We start from the raw sequence: 15,931 nt of genomic DNA, 5'->3' as shown, positions 1-15,931 counted from the left end.
TCCTGTCTGATTCATATTGAATCAAAAGGCCTGTCATGTTTGCACTTTATCTCGATCAATTCCACGTTTTATTGAATGTTACTGATGTTCTGATTTTGGGTAACATCTTTTTATTTCCTCTGAGAAGTAAGTAACCCAACCGTTCCTTTAAACCAACATGTGACTGGGGAATCTTTTCGCCTTGCATGTGTCATTTTTGTGCCGTCTTATGGACTTTAAACCCCTAAATTAAAGACCTGACCGCTTTATTTGGCAAATGCCAAAGGCCTCATATCAGGGTAACTGTAAGTGGCTAACTTATGCAATTACTGGGCACTAGGAATGTATGTTCAGACAGTTACATAGTATAGTAATCACCAGTTTTCCAAGAAAAAAAGGAAAAGTAAACGCTAATGTGTTAAGTTCTCTTTAACTCAGGGGGGGGCAATTCCAGTCCTCGAGGGCCTGATTGGTGTCACCGTTTTGCCCCAGCTAACACACCTGACTCCAATAATCACCTAATCATGATCTTCTGTTTAGAATACAATGTAATTAATCAGCTGTGTTTACTAGGGATGGACAAAAAGTGTGACACCAATTGAATTGCCCACCCCTGCGTAACTGCACGTGGTATTTATTTTCCTACATAGGTCATTCCAACGCTTTACTCTGGTTAAAGGCCTATCTGAAAAGACGTGTGGCTTTGTCAAGTTGCACTTTCTTGAAATAGTGCACTTTAAGTTGATGTTACTGAAATTTGTGAACTTTAACGATGGAACAGAACTAAACAATTTCACGTTCTTAACCGGCACTAAAAGGAAACATCCTTAATGTTTCGGGCAGCCAACTCTCATTTCATACGACTCTTCCATTCCTACATTGCGTGTCTTCCAAAAAGGCCTGCGGTCACAATTGCTCACATGCATGTCATAAGGGAGCCATTGTCACGGCCAACAGTTTTCTTCTATGCGAAACATTCTATAATCCTATTTGTAAAACCCTGTTATAAATCCGTACACTTAGTAGTGACAAAATACGAGGCCACACACAGCACAGGGGCTGTTTCGCTAATTTCACCCACTAAACCCACCGCTGAGTCGGTGAAAGATGTTTGATACTTAATCCCGGTCAGATACACACAAGCAGCCTAATGGTGCCCTTATTAAACCACTTAGTGTTTAGCCTAGTGCTTAGCCTAGTGGTAGCGGGACCATAAGTTATGGGACCACACGCGAGACATGTTGGCTAAATAGGGGCCATGGTGAGGGCTCGTGTGTGTTTGTAAACCCCCCCCCCCCTTCTCTGTTCCTTTCTAACGGACCCCCCCTCTCTCTTTTTTCTTGCTCTTCCTCTATTCCTCTCTTTTAGCTACTCGGTCACCGTCCAGGAGTCGTACGCCCACCCCTTCGATCAGATTTATTACACCAGCTGCTCCGACATCCTCAACTGGTTCAAGTGCACGCGGCACAGGTGAGGATGGAGCAGTCAATGGAGGGATGGAGAGTGTGTGCGTGTGTGTGCGTGTGTGTGTGTGTGTGTGTGTGTGTGTGTGTGTGTGTGTGTGTATGTGTCACTGAGAATGATAATAGGTCAAACCAAGTCAACAGTGATGGTTTCCATAACAATGTTTTGTTAATAAGTACAGTAAGCTCCATAAAGAAATAGTATGTTTGTAATTAGCCAACTTGTGCACAATTAGTAGATGTTTATTCACATTTCTACCTTAGTTTATTGTCTCCACTATGTTTCCTATGTCCCCCATACTGACCATTAAGTGTCTGTGTGTCTTAAGGGTGAGCTATCGGACGGCCTACCGCAGAGGAGAGAAAACCATGTACCGCCGCAAGTCTCAGTGTTGCCCCGGCTTCTACGAGAGCAGGGAGATGTGTGTCCGTACGTATCCCTCCTCTCTATCTGCTACCATTGAAATGATCTCTCCTCCCTATCTGCTACCATTGAACATAACCCTCCTCTCTATCTGCTACCATTGAAATGATCCCTCCTCTCTATCTGCTACCATTGAACATATCTCTCCACCCTATCTGCTACCATTGAACATATCTCTCCTCTCTATCTGCTGCCATTGAACATATCCCTCCTCCCTATCTGCTACCATTGAACATATCTCTCCTCCCTATCTGCTACCATTGAACATATCTCTCCTCCCTATCTGCTACCATTGAACATATCTCTCCTCCCTATCTGCTACCATTGAACATATCTCTCCTCTCGATCTGCTACCATTGAACATATCCCTCCTCCCTATCTGCTACCATTGAACATATCTCTCCTCTCTATCTGCTACCATTGAACATATCCCTCCTCCCTATCTGCTACCATTGAACATATCTCTCCTCCCTATCTGCTACCATTGAACATAACCCTCCTCTCTATCTGCTACCATTGAAATTACCCCTCCTCCCTATCTGCTACCATTAAACGTATACTGTACCTCCTCATCCACAACAATTTAACGTATATGTCCACCCTATCTGCTGCCATTGAAGTTATAACTCCTCCCTATCCACAACAGTGAACATATCACTCTTCCCTATGCACAACATTGAACATATCACTCCTCCCTATCCACAACAGTGAACGTATCACTCCTCCCTATCCACAACATTGAACATATCACTCCTCCCTATCCACAACAGTGAACGTATCACTCCTCCCTATCACTCTCAATTGAACTCTGACCTATGTTCCATTATACCATGTATAGTAGTTACTTTGGTAACCATTATGTAACTACAGCACTCAGTTGTACATACAGTAACAGTAGATAACTATAACTATCTGTACATAAAATACATAATTTCATTTGTGATTTAAATCAAATAACAGGAAACTCAATAAATATTTTTCTAATTAGTTTAAATATAGCTACAATGTAATTACATAAAAACTGGAACATTTCATGGGAATTCGATACTTTAATATGCAACCTAATGTAAATGGTGACCTCGTACTGGAAAACAAAAGCTCATGGTTGTGTGGTGGTTATGCGCTCCAACAGTATTCAGTGTGTTTATCATTAGTCCTGAATGTTACATTTCCAATAACTCGCTGAGATATTCTATGAAAGCAATGGGATGTAGGCCACAAGAAAATGTTACGGCTTTGCATAATCAGAACAATGAAAGTGCACTGCCTAGGATTTAGTAGGATGAGGGTGGCCCCCTAACGCCTAGTAGATGGTTGACCCTTGACCCTATGTATTATGACGTGACTCAAACTTCTTGCTCACGACAGTCATACAGTATATGATATGGATCTGTTGACGGTCATCTGTTGACGGTCATCTGTTGACGGTCATCTGTTGACGGTCATCTGTTGACGGTCATCTGTTGACGGTCATCTGTTAACCCCTGTGTGGTTGAGTAGTAACACCTCAAAACTCCTATTAGAGTCAAAGGTTGTGGGTTCAATCCCAACTACTGGCTTTTGTGAACTTTCTCCATCTGTGCTGTTTCAATAAATGTCCAAAAAGTGTGAAAGGAGGGTGGAATACACCCCCACCTCCCCATGTTCTGGCCCTACTTAACAAAGAAACATTGACTCCAAATGGCTGGAACTGAACGTTTTGTCTGCCAGCCCCCAAAATACACATTTCCGATGCTTTTGCAACCCACCTCGGGGGAAAACAACATAGAGGAAACACTGATGACCGTTGTGTCCGCATGTGGCGGGCGACCGACCAATCGCCACCCAGAAGCAGAGCTTGTGTCTCAGGAGTCAGGAACAACAGGTGTGTAGCTGACATACAGAGGGGCCCCAGAGGTCGAGACAAAAACAACAACTGACCCGGCAACAGGAGAAAGCCATAAAAACAAACCTCCATTTCAACAAACCCTCTGTCTGTGTAGAGAAGACGCTTGCCATCACATTGTGAGCAGTTGTACAACTGACACTACTAGAGGAGTAGTTATTGTCGGATTTCTTTGGACTTCTTTGATTTTGTGCCCGGTAAGTGGTTATTAAGCAGTTGGATTGAGTCAAAAGGGTTAAATCAAAGTGATGTTAAGCAATGATAAGCTATGAGGCTAAAAGATGGACTGATTGTCAGTTCCCCTTATCGTTGGTGAATCAGCTTTTTACTCGACAGAGTGGATGTGAGAATGTGACCGCATCGGGGCTCAAAGGGAACTTTAGTCCGGGCTCTATAAAGGTACTATTGTGTAGTGAATACAGTAAACCACAATCACATGCTGCCCTCTGATCTCCCCAGTTTCCTCCTCCATCAATAGACTTACAGTCTCCCCGGGTGGAAGCCATTTAGTGTCAAATATCAACTGAAATACATGGTACGTAATAAATGAGGACGTAAATGTAAATGAAGACAGATGGATACAGATGTTAAGATGTAACAACATCAGCTTTGTTAGAGTAAATTTATGAGTCAAGTTAATATCATGTAATGTTATTTTGAGATTTTGATAAGATTGAGTACAATCGGGTTTCATTTTTAAATATGGGAATCTTTTATCTAGTCCAGTGGTCTGAAGAATGTGCCCCGGGGAGCTATTTTCTGGCCCGCCATCTGAATTAACGTGGCCCCAATCTGTGCTACCATCACTTGCCTCTCAGATGATGTGGTTCTTGGTAGTTTAGTTGGTAGAGCATGGCACTTCTATCACCAGGGTTGTGGGTTAAATTCCCAAGGGGGAGTAGTATGAAAAAAATATATCAAAATGCATCCACTCACTAAGTTGCTCTGGATAAGAGCATCTGCTAAGTTACTCAAATATATTTGAAAATATTTTATGTTGGGAAAATAAGAACTCAAATTCATACACGAAATCAGTTAATTCATTGTTAGCACTATTTAGGCAATTAATCAATTGCTGTAGTGTGTGAATGTAAAAAAATGTTTGATGGTGTCATTGTTTTTGACTGCTCGTCACTCATGACCTCACTCATGAAACCTTTTACAAACACACACTGTTTCAATGACATCACCCATGGAACCTTTAACCCCCACTGTTTCTATGACATCACCCACCATATTTGCTTTGTTTGATGGGCGGAAAAATAACAGCTTTAACAAAAATACATGAAACAAAAGTTCACAAATAGCATACTAAGTAACCGTGAATGTCCTATCAATTCCTCCAAAAGGGCCATCATCATTGCCGGTCGGTCTGACGTTACATTCGTGTAACATGTTTTTTTTTTAACATTGTGGACCAATCAGGTCCAGCCTGAAGTCTCTGTCCCTAATGAATTGGATCCCATTCTCACTGGAATTCTGATTTGTCTATTCTGAACATGGGTTTAAATTGTAATAGTTTTCTTTCAAATACTTTAGCTGCGCTTGATTGACTTTGCCCTGTTTAATGGAACCAAATGGCGTAGTCCCAGAAGTGCAAACCACGCCCATCTCACGCTCCAGACAGGCTCAATCAAACCCTTCTTATGACATTGTTGTTACTGGTTCAGCAATCTGTATTCCTTTGATGTAAATCCACATGGTTTTCCTGGGAGTAGCAATGTGTTCTAAGAGCCACTAAAATCTGACCTTACTTTCCTCTTGTTTTTCCCTCTCTCTCCTCATCCCTCCCTTCTATGTCCCTGCTCCTCCTCATCACTCTCTCCAGCCCACTGTGCCGAGAAGTGTGTTCACGGCCGTTGTGTAGCCCCCAGCACCTGCCAGTGTGAGCCCGGCTGGGGGGGCCCGGACTGCTCCAGTGGTGAGACTCTACAGCTGTGTCTGTCAGTCTATCTGTCTGTCCGTCTGTCTGTCTGTCCGCCTCAGCCTGCCTACACACACACGCACACACACACAGAGAGAGATAGAGAGTAACACACACGCAGGCACAAAGACAAACACACACACAGAGAAAGAGAGAGAGCGAGAAAGAGATATATATATATATATATATATATATATATATATATATATATATATACACACACACACTAACAGGCGTTTTGTCTCTCAGCTCACACATAGTGTGACTCTCTTAGACCCTACTGCCAATACACACTTCCTCCCTCACACACACACCAGGCTCGTCCACCCCTCTGATCTCATTTGGGCACACTTGGGTTCGCTTTTATCTTGAACTTCCATATTTGTTACGACGTGAATGTGACATGGGTGAAGTCACCCTATTTTTGTTAGTCTGGAACCGCTTTGATGTATAAATATGGACGTGACACCCCTTCAGACACATTGTTTGTACCCTGATCCACAGCTGCAGACAAAGTGGGGACACCGTGTGTGTCAGCATCCCAAATGTCACCCTATTTCCTAGGTAGTGCACTACTTTTGACCAGGGGCCTATGGGTTTTTTGCTAGGTAGTGCACTACATAGGGAACAGGGGTCCATTTGGGACACTTGCCTGTGAGTTGTGAGATTGCCAGGTCTTCTTCTATGTGCTCTGTCTGAAAGGCGTCACACTTCAAGGCCATTGTCTTTGTTAGCCAAACGGCAGGGCAGAACTTCCACTCACTGCCTTCTCTTTCAACATGGCCAGCATGACTGCCCACTGGAGTTATAACATGCAACCAGCAACACCTATCTCCTTATAAATATAGCTTATTTTAGATTGTCATTTGATGAACTTTGGGATAAAGTTTAGATTATGAAATGTTTGGGTTTTGAGACTTGTTTTCTTGATCTAGAATGAATGTAGAGCAAATTGTGTAGGGGGATAAGTGATGTTATCAGATTAAAAGGTCTCCTCTTTCAGTCTCTATTGAAACAGGTGTAGGGAGTCTATGAGCCCTGTGTGTGTCTGTGCCTGTGTGCGTAATGCGTGGACGTGTGTAAGTGTGTATGGGACTGTGGGTGCATGAGCCTCCGCACATGTGTGTGTCTGTGCCTGTGTGCGTAATGCGTGGACGTGTGTAAGTGTGTATGGGACTGTGCGTGCATGAGCCTCCGCACATGTGTGTGTCTGTGCCTGTGTGCGTAATGTGTGGGCGTGTGTAAGTGTGTATGGGACTGTGCGTGCATGAGCCTCCGCACATGTGTGTGTCTGTGATTATATTAGGTGCTCAAGCATTGCTCCCCCGCTGTCTCCAGTGTCCGTTGTTTAATAAAGGGGCTTAATGTTGTGTCTGGAGGCTGGGACCTTATTGTTGTGTCTGGAGCCTGGGACTCCCTAAGGACCTGAACAGGCCTGACTAATCTGTCTGATGGTGGGGAACCAGATCCTAATATCACTAGTCTGGGATCTGACTGGCTAACTGGACCAAAGGTGAAGGGTAAGGAGATATGGCCATAGATAGGCTTGTAGCGCTATATCACTTAAAACCACTTGTGCCTTACCTAATGGGATCAAAGTGCACAAATTTGTCCAAAGTTGACCTGTTGGATGAAAATGAAAATGTTATTGTTACTGCTAGGCTATTCCAGAGGGAACTACCTTTTTACAGTTTACCTTTATTTACATTTAAGTCATTTAGCAGATGCTCTTATGCAGAGCAAACATATATTTATATTTTCATACTTTTTTTTTCCTGTACTGCTGCCCCGTGGGAATCAAACCCACAACCCTGGCATTGCAAGCACCATGCTCTACCAACTGAGCCAAGCGGGAATCATTTCTGTAAAGTTCTGTTTTGTTAGGATATGGAATTATTTTGACAGTATGAGAATGATATCGTTCCGTAAGTATTACACAGCCACAGTGAGGGGTCCTACTGGCCGTTGGTCTGCGCCTGGGGCCGCCACACGTGCCCCTATGATTACTGTAACTAATCTGTATTGACTGCTTGGTTCATGGATCAATAAGAGTAGCCCAGGATAGCCCCTCAGGCCCACCCCTGGTGGGTGTGTTTGTTAACATCTGATTAGCTCAAAGTCTGTTTTCACCCAAACCATCCAATGAGTCAACTTGTTTTGTTTGTACGATGGACATGGGAGAGACTGATGAGGAATGTTTTCAGTTATTTGTTGACTGTGAGAACACAGTAACATCTCTGTTTGGAATGCAGTATATTTTGATTTGCTTTGTTACAGGCTACATATTCTTCTAAGCATGCTGTTTCAGGAGATATATCTTGTGGGAAAGTAGAAATATTTACATATACATTAAATGTAAGTGAATATACACATAAAAGTCGCTTTGTACGATAAATAATATAGCAATATATAATAATTGTGGTGTAATCTACCCAAATATCCGTCTTACTGCTTTGAGATCAGAGTCAACTCAATGAGTGGAACGGTCTAAGGCTAAGCCAACCAGTCGTGTTGAGAATGAATATCCATTTCCTTTTTAAAACCAGGTCTTAGCTGCATTCAGTCTCTGTTTTGGGGGGCCCCCTTGAGCCAGTCTCTCAAAGGGGGTGGGGGGGGGGGTCCCGTGCAGTATCCTAGTACCCTATTCAATATCCCCCTAAGTAATATGACTTTTCATTTCCTCTTGAGCCTTAAAAGCCAGACTTATTGTTGCCTTATTGTTGCCTTTAGTTTACGGATCAACGGACCCCAACAATATGTCTGAGGATTGTTTTTGCTGTGGGGTTCAAGAACAAGAGGAAAAGGGAGTACGCTAAATCTCTTTCTTAGATTAAAAAGGAAGTGTGGGAAGAATGAAAGAGAGAAATTGTAAGGATGGTAATGTAAGAAATAACCCGAGGGTCTAGCTCTTGTGATTTCACAGTAGACGCATGACAACAACAACCCAACATCCCAAGATACTCAGGAGGGACTGTTTCATTTTGTCGATGACTCTTGACTTGTCTGTTATCTATTCACTGGTTTTAACATAAAACCTTTCAATAGACCTTAACTCAATGACCCTCTCACAAAATGAAGCGATGCTAACCACTACTTAGCGCCACTACCTAGCGCTCAACGCAACTCAGACAATTTGTATCAAAATGTATGAAAACAATCCAACCTTTAAATGAAGCACTAATACCCAGCTGTTATCGAAGATCCCCTTTCAATTCCAAGACCCCACAATTCACAGAAACCTCCCTGTGTCTTGGAAAATAAAAGGTATTAATACCTTATTAATACCTTGCGCTGAAACTCCATATCCGCACAATGGCTTGGTCATAAAGTGTCAGGCTTTTGTTTACGAGACAGGAGAGAGTTAGTTAGTTAGCTCAGAGGAGCCTGTTTGGCTGGTGTGGATTATATGCTGTATTAGGATCATCTAGGGCCGTCTGGGCACACACAGTGAGGAACAATCAGACACACACAGCTGAAGCCATTAGTCTGGAAACAGTGTGTCAGGTGTTAGGTTTATGTGGGTTGGCTTTTACATGGAGATGGAGGTTGTGTTCCAAATGGCACCCTATTTCCTAGTTCACTATTTTTGACTAGAACCCTATAGGCCCTGGTCAAAAGTAGTGCACTGAATAGGGTGCCATATGGGATGCACCGTAGCCTATTGTGGCTCCTCTTTACATTGAACTGTACTTCATTTGGGAAATGATAAGCCTGCAATAGGGAATTTACAATAGCTATCGGTCTCTTATACTTTCATACTTGATATATGCTTGATTTAACAGGTGTTGTTTTAAGTTATTACTTTACAGCAATGGTTGAATATATATTTCTATATTTTCTGTATTGAACTTGGCTTGAGTGGCTTAGAGTTTGGATACCTAAACCCAAAAAATGTGGAGGAAAGAAGTTTCACAGTGGTATCCAACAGGGAAAAAACTGGTTAAATCAACATTGTTTCCATGTCATTTCAACAACAAAAAGTCTATGTGATGACGTTGAATAAATGTGGAAAACTGGATTTGCAAAAAGTCATCAATGTAAAGGAATTTCATATTTTTTTACACCACTTTTAACCAAAATGTAATTACATGGTGATTTTTTGTTGTTAATTTCACGTTGAATTCACGTTATTAACAACTCAACCAAATTGAAATCAAAGAAACTGTAACATTAGAGCATCCCAGTAGTAAGTGTGTTTAATGTACAACTCCAGCAGTTCACAGTGAGTGTACAAAACATTAGGAACACCATCCTAATATTGCGCCTGGCACCTACTACCATAACCGTTCAAAGACACTTCGATCTTTTGTCTTGCCCATTCACCCTCTGAATGGCACACGTACACAATCCATGTCTCTATTGTCTCAAGGCTTAAAAATCCTTCTTTAACCTGTCTCCTCCCCTTCATCTACACTGATTGAAGTGGATTTAACAAGTGAACATCAATAAGGGATCATAGCTTTCACCTGGGTTCACCTGGTCAGTCTATGTCATGGAAAGAGCAGGTGTTCCTATAATTTGGTACACTCAGTGTATATAATGACATAAACATAGTACCAGCCCTAGGCCATCTATCCAGCCATGTACCCAGGCTGTACCCAAACCGAGGGAGACAAATAACTTCAAATGCCTTGCCAATGCCATTTCTGAGCTGTCCAGCTTGAGTATCTCACTGGAGTATCCCACGGAAGTTAATTGTCATGGTCGAATCCTTGGAAACACACACACACACACACAGAGAGTGAGAGAGGGGTCAGAGGGAGAGAGAGGGTGAGTGTTTAAGAGAAAGAAAGGGGGAAGGGGAGAGAAAGAAAACATAATATATCCTCTTTAACGCACTCACACAATAATGTGGAAATGTTGAGGAATCGTACAGATGTCGTCTCTTAGCTGGGATTCCTCTGTATGACTGTTCCCATGAGCCTTGTGGGCTGACACACTGTGCAGGGCTCTGCATGGAAGAGTGGGCGATCTTAGAGGCATGGAAAAACACTCCCTCCCGCCATCCCTCTCTCTTTTTCTGTCTTTCTTTCTCCCTCTTTCTCTCCCTCCCTCCCTCCTTCCATCCCTCCCTTCTTCCGTCCCTCACTCTTGGTCTGGGGCAAAGTCTGGGCCAACTCTCGACAAATGGCATGTCAAATTACTGGGCAATGTTTTTTTCTCTGTAACTGACACTTTTTCAAGAGGATTGCTCTATGTCTCTTAGAAGCTCTCTGGATTATTTTTAGATTGGGTTGTAAACTTGAGTTTGTTTTTGACAGGATCATTTAGTCTGATTTCCATAGGTATAGGAGAAATGACTTTAGTAATTAAGTAAAGATACGTAAAGTAAAGAGGTTGATTATAGGAGTTCCTGCATTAGGAGTTACATCCACTGAATGGAAATAGCCCCTGGGAGGCCCAAAAAAATCACTTGCGGACGTTTTTGGCCCGCAGGCCGCCTGTTGCCGACCCCTAGCCTAAATTTTGTCCATTGCATATGGTCTGTATGTATTGCCAATCACTGATTGCTTGTGTTTTCTAAGCAATTAACTGCTTTAATTGTGTAATCAACATAATATATGTCAATAACAGAACATCTTGATCCATTTTCCGGAACAAACAACCTCATGACCAAACCCCCAATGCTTAGTGTGTCTCTTGTCTTTGGGTCATATGTGCTGAGTCTTGAATAAAAGGGAACAGTTTGTCCCAAGGCTCGACAATGAGGAGCCCTTCAGGTTTTCTAGTGGGCCATTTTTATCTAGGTCAGGTTGAACCCTAACTCTTTCTATCTAGGTCAGGTTGAACCCTAACCCATTCTATCTAGATCAGGTTGCACAAAGATACCAGAGTCCCACAGTAAATGCGAGAGGAGGTTTCTCTGCACAATGGGCTTTTTCTCTGTTTCTCTCTACCTTGCTCTCGCTCTCTTATTTCTTTCTTAATCTCTCTCCCTCTTTCTCTCTGTCTCTCTCTTTCTCTCTTTCCATCCCTCTCTCTCTCCGCACCCACTGCCCACACTGTGTGATACTGTGTAAAACACAGCACTTTAGCCCACAGCTAAGCAGTGCACTTTTCACCAGCAGGCCAAAAAGGAAAGAGGCTAATGCAGGAGCCACAATGGCAGCCGTTAAGCGGTTGAGCCAAGCAGACTCCTGGTTTCCTGGTTTTAGCTGTGTCAGAGAGAAACTGTGGTTGAGGTACAGCATAGTTCTTGGTTGGCGCATGTCCAGCGCCACATGAGGGTCATGCTGTTTGGCTCAACTTGGCTCAGTGTCAAAGGATACTCTTCCTGTCGCTCCTCAGTGAAGGATGAGGTTGCATGAAATGGCCGTGAAATTTCAACCATGGTAATATATGATACATTGACTTTTGGTTATAAAATGCTTAAAGTTAGTGGTTGGTGGCAGTGGCTTGGTAAAGTAAGGTATTAGCAATTTGGGTGAACTATCACTGTAAGTGCTGACTTCAGGGCAGTGTGTATTTTTTCCTTTTTATGGGTAAGGGTAGGATAGAGCAGGATTATAGATCTGAATTTAATTGTAACTTCTACCTCGAGCAGTTCTCAATCTTGTCTGGTATCAGTCTGACCTTATAGTCACTGTTGAGCAATATGACTGGTCTCCAGTTGACTCGTTATGGTGTATGGATTACTGTACATTCAGACAGCTCAATGTTTGGCCAGATGTTTGTCTGGAACTCTGGATAGGGCATTTCCCATCATCTCCGGAAATGTTCCAGGTAGTAAAGGATCATCTACAGAAGACCCAGAACTCCTACAATGATATTGTAGACGCATAAGCTGAATTTCAGTCAGTGACGCAATTTAGGTCCAATGGCTTGTTTGACTTTGAAAGCGCATACTTCCTATAAATTGGAGAAAAAGTATTTGTGAAAATATCCGATGTTAAGAGGACTTGATTCACGAAGAGCTAGTGTTTTTTACTGCTCTGGAAATAACTAGAGATAAACAGCTGGTTGGTTTTATAGGGTCAGTCCGGCTTGTGTAACTGTGTAACTGTGGAGGAAGGATAGAGTGGGTGAAAAGAACTGTGAAGAAGAGCTGATTGTAAGAGGTTTCGCTGACTCATACATATCTTTGGGTCATACTATAATGAATGCATTCTAATTCTATGGTCATACTATGACTATGGGGACTTTCCTCGTGAAAAGGGGGGAGGGGTGTGAGCACAACACACCTATTGATGACAACATCACACACACACACACACACACACACACACACACACACACCCTTCAACCTAAACACACACCCAGTCAACGACATCATCGTTCACCCAAACACAGTACATTTTACGGCCCATTTTAAGGGGTGAGGCTTCCACTCGCGTCCTCTCATCAGACCTCTTCATGCTTTAATCAGGGCAGCCATAACACGTGTGGCCGGGGAGGTCGGCCTCAATCTAATACCACACCACACATGGGAAAGGGAAGGTCTCTACTGTCTATGTGCCTGGTTGGCAGACACCCAGCAACCACACTCTAGTTTCTGATGTCGTGGGTAAAGACGTCAAGAAGCAATGAGGACCCAGAAGCAGCAGGGTTCATTTTGGTTCAATCCGGGAGTGGGACGTGTACTGTAGTTGGATACCTAGTTGGATACCTAGTTGGATACCTAGTTGGATACCTAGTTGGATACTTAGTTAGATACTTAGTTAGATACCTAGTTGGATACTTAGTTGGATACTTAGTTAGATACCTAGTTGGATACCTAGTTGGATACCTAGTTGGATACCTAGTTAGATACCTAGATGGATACTTACTTAGATACCTAGTTGGATACCTAGTTGGATACTTAGTTGGATACTTAGTTAGATACCTAGTTGGATACCTAGTTGGATACTTAGTTGGATACTTAGTTGGATACCTAGTTGGATACCTAGTTGGATACCTAGTTGGATACTTAGTTAGATACCTAGTTAGATACCTAGTTGGATACCTAGTTGGATACCTAGATGGATACTTACTTAGATACCTAGTTGGATACCTAGTTGGATACTTAGTTGGATACTTAGTTAGATACCTAGTTGGATACCTAGTTGGATACCTAGTTGGATACTTAGTTGGATACTTAGTTAGATACCTAGTTGGATACCTAGTTGGATACTTAGTTAGATACCTAGTTGGATACCTAGTTGGATACTTAGTTGGATACTTAGTTGGATACTTAGTTAGATACCTAGTTAGATACCTAGTTGGATACCTAGTTGGATACCTAGTTGGATACCTAGATGGATACTTACTTAGATACCTAGTTGGATACCTAGTTGGATACTTAGTTGGATACTTAGTTAGATACCTAGTTGGATACCTAGTTGGATACTTAGTTGGATACTTAGTTAGATACCTAGTTGGATACCTAGTTGGATACCTAGTTGGATACTTAGTTAGATACCTAGTTGGATACCTAGTTGGATACCTAGAGGGATACTTACTTAGATACCTAGTTGGATATCTAGTTGGATACTTAGTTAGATACTTAGTTAGATACCTAGTTGGATACCTAGTAGGATACCTAGTTGGATAGATAGTTGGATATTTAGTTGGATACCTAGTTGGATAGATAGTTGGATACTTAGTTAGATATTTAGTTAGATACCTAGTTGGATACCTAGTAGGATACCTAGTTGGATAGATAGTTGGATATTTAGTTGGATACTTACAGTCGTGGCCAAAAGTTTAGAATGACACAAATATTAGTTTTCAGAAAGTTTGCTGCTTCAGTGTCTTTAGATATTTTTGTCATATGTTACTATGGAATACTGAAGTATAATTACTAGCATTTCATAAGTGTCAAAGGCTTTTATTGACATTTACATGAAGTTGATGCAAAGAGTCAATATTTGCAGTGTTAACCCTTCTTTTTCAAGACCTCTGGATACCTAGTTGGATACCTAGTTGGATAGATACTTGGATACATAGTTGGATTGATAGTTGGATAGAAAGTTGGATACCTAGTTGGATAGATAGTTGGATACCTTGTTGGATAGATTGTTGGATAGATATTTGCATACCTAGTTGGATAGATCGTTGGATACCGAGTTTAATAGATAGTTGGATAGATAGTTGGATAAGTAGTTGGATACGTAGTTAGATAACTAGTGGATACCAAGTTGGATACCAAGTTGAATAGATATTTGGATCCGTAGTTTGATACCTAGTTAGATACCTAGTTGGATAGATCGTTGGATACCGAGTTTAATAGATAGTTGGATAGATAGTTGAATAAGTAGTTGGATACGTAGTCAGAAAACTAGTGGATACCAAGTTGGATACCAAGTTGAATAGATATTTGGATCCGTAGTTTGATACCTAGTTAGATACCTAGTTGGATACCTAGCTTGATACTTAGTTAGATACCTAGTTAGATACCTAGTTAGATACCTAGTTAGATATCTGGTTGCATACCTAGTTGGATACCTAGTTGGATAGATAGTTGGATACCTAGTTGGGTAGATAGTCATATACCTAGTTGAATACTTAGTTGGATACTTATTTAGATACCTAGTTGGATACCTAGTTGGATAGATAGTATGATACCTAGTTGGATAGATAGTATGATACCTAGATGAATACTTAGTTGGATACCTAGTTGGATCGATAGTTGGATACCTAGTTTGATACTTAGTTGGATAGATAGTTGGATACGTAGTTGGATACTTAGTTAGATACCTAGTTCGATACATAGTTGGATACATAGTATGATACCTAGGTGGATATATAGTTGGATACCTAGTTGGATACTTAGTTAGATACTTAGTTAGATACCTAGTTGGATACCAAGTTGGATAGATTGTATGATACCTAGTTGGATACTTAGTTGGATACTTAGTTAGATACCTAGTTGGATACCTAGCTGGGTAGATAGTATGATACGTGGTTGGATAGATAGTTGGATACCAAGTTGGATACTTAGTTGGATAGATAGTTGGATACCTAGTTGGATACTTAGTTGGATAGATAGTTGGATACCTAGTTGGATACTTAGTTGGATAGATAGTTGGATACCTAGTTGGATACTTAGTTGGATAGATAGTTGGATACTTAGTTGGATAGATAGTTGGATACCTAGTTGGATACTTAGTTGGATAGATAGTTGGATACCTAGCTGGGTAGATAGTATGATACGTGGTTGGATAGATAGTTGGATACCTAGTTGGATACTTAGTTGGATAGATAGTTGGATACCTAGTTGGATACTTAGTTGGATAGATAGTTGGATACCTAGTTGGATACTTAGTTGGATACTTAGT

At 41.6% G+C, this 15,931-nt stretch overlaps 1 protein-coding gene across 1 annotated transcript in view; it reads left to right on the top strand.

Annotated features, from left to right (window-relative positions):
• megf10 (multiple EGF-like-domains 10) overlaps positions 1–15,931 on the top strand; it is a 101,091-nt gene that overhangs the window by 31,209 nt on the left and 53,951 nt on the right. Inside the window, exons 3-5 of the mRNA XM_029710297.1 lie at positions 1,348–1,449; positions 1,772–1,872; positions 5,580–5,672. Of these exons, the coding sequence (XP_029566157.1) occupies positions 1,348–1,449; positions 1,772–1,872; positions 5,580–5,672 (296 nt within the window). The remainder of the gene's footprint in view (positions 1–1,347; positions 1,450–1,771; positions 1,873–5,579; positions 5,673–15,931) is intronic.

Source organism: Salmo trutta, chromosome 23 (assembly GCF_901001165.1).
Source record: "Salmo trutta chromosome 23, fSalTru1.1, whole genome shotgun sequence".
Taxonomy (NCBI): domain Eukaryota; kingdom Metazoa; phylum Chordata; class Actinopteri; order Salmoniformes; family Salmonidae; genus Salmo; species Salmo trutta.
The sequence above is the reverse complement of the archived record's forward strand: the minus strand, read 5'-3'. Positions and strand labels throughout refer to the sequence as shown.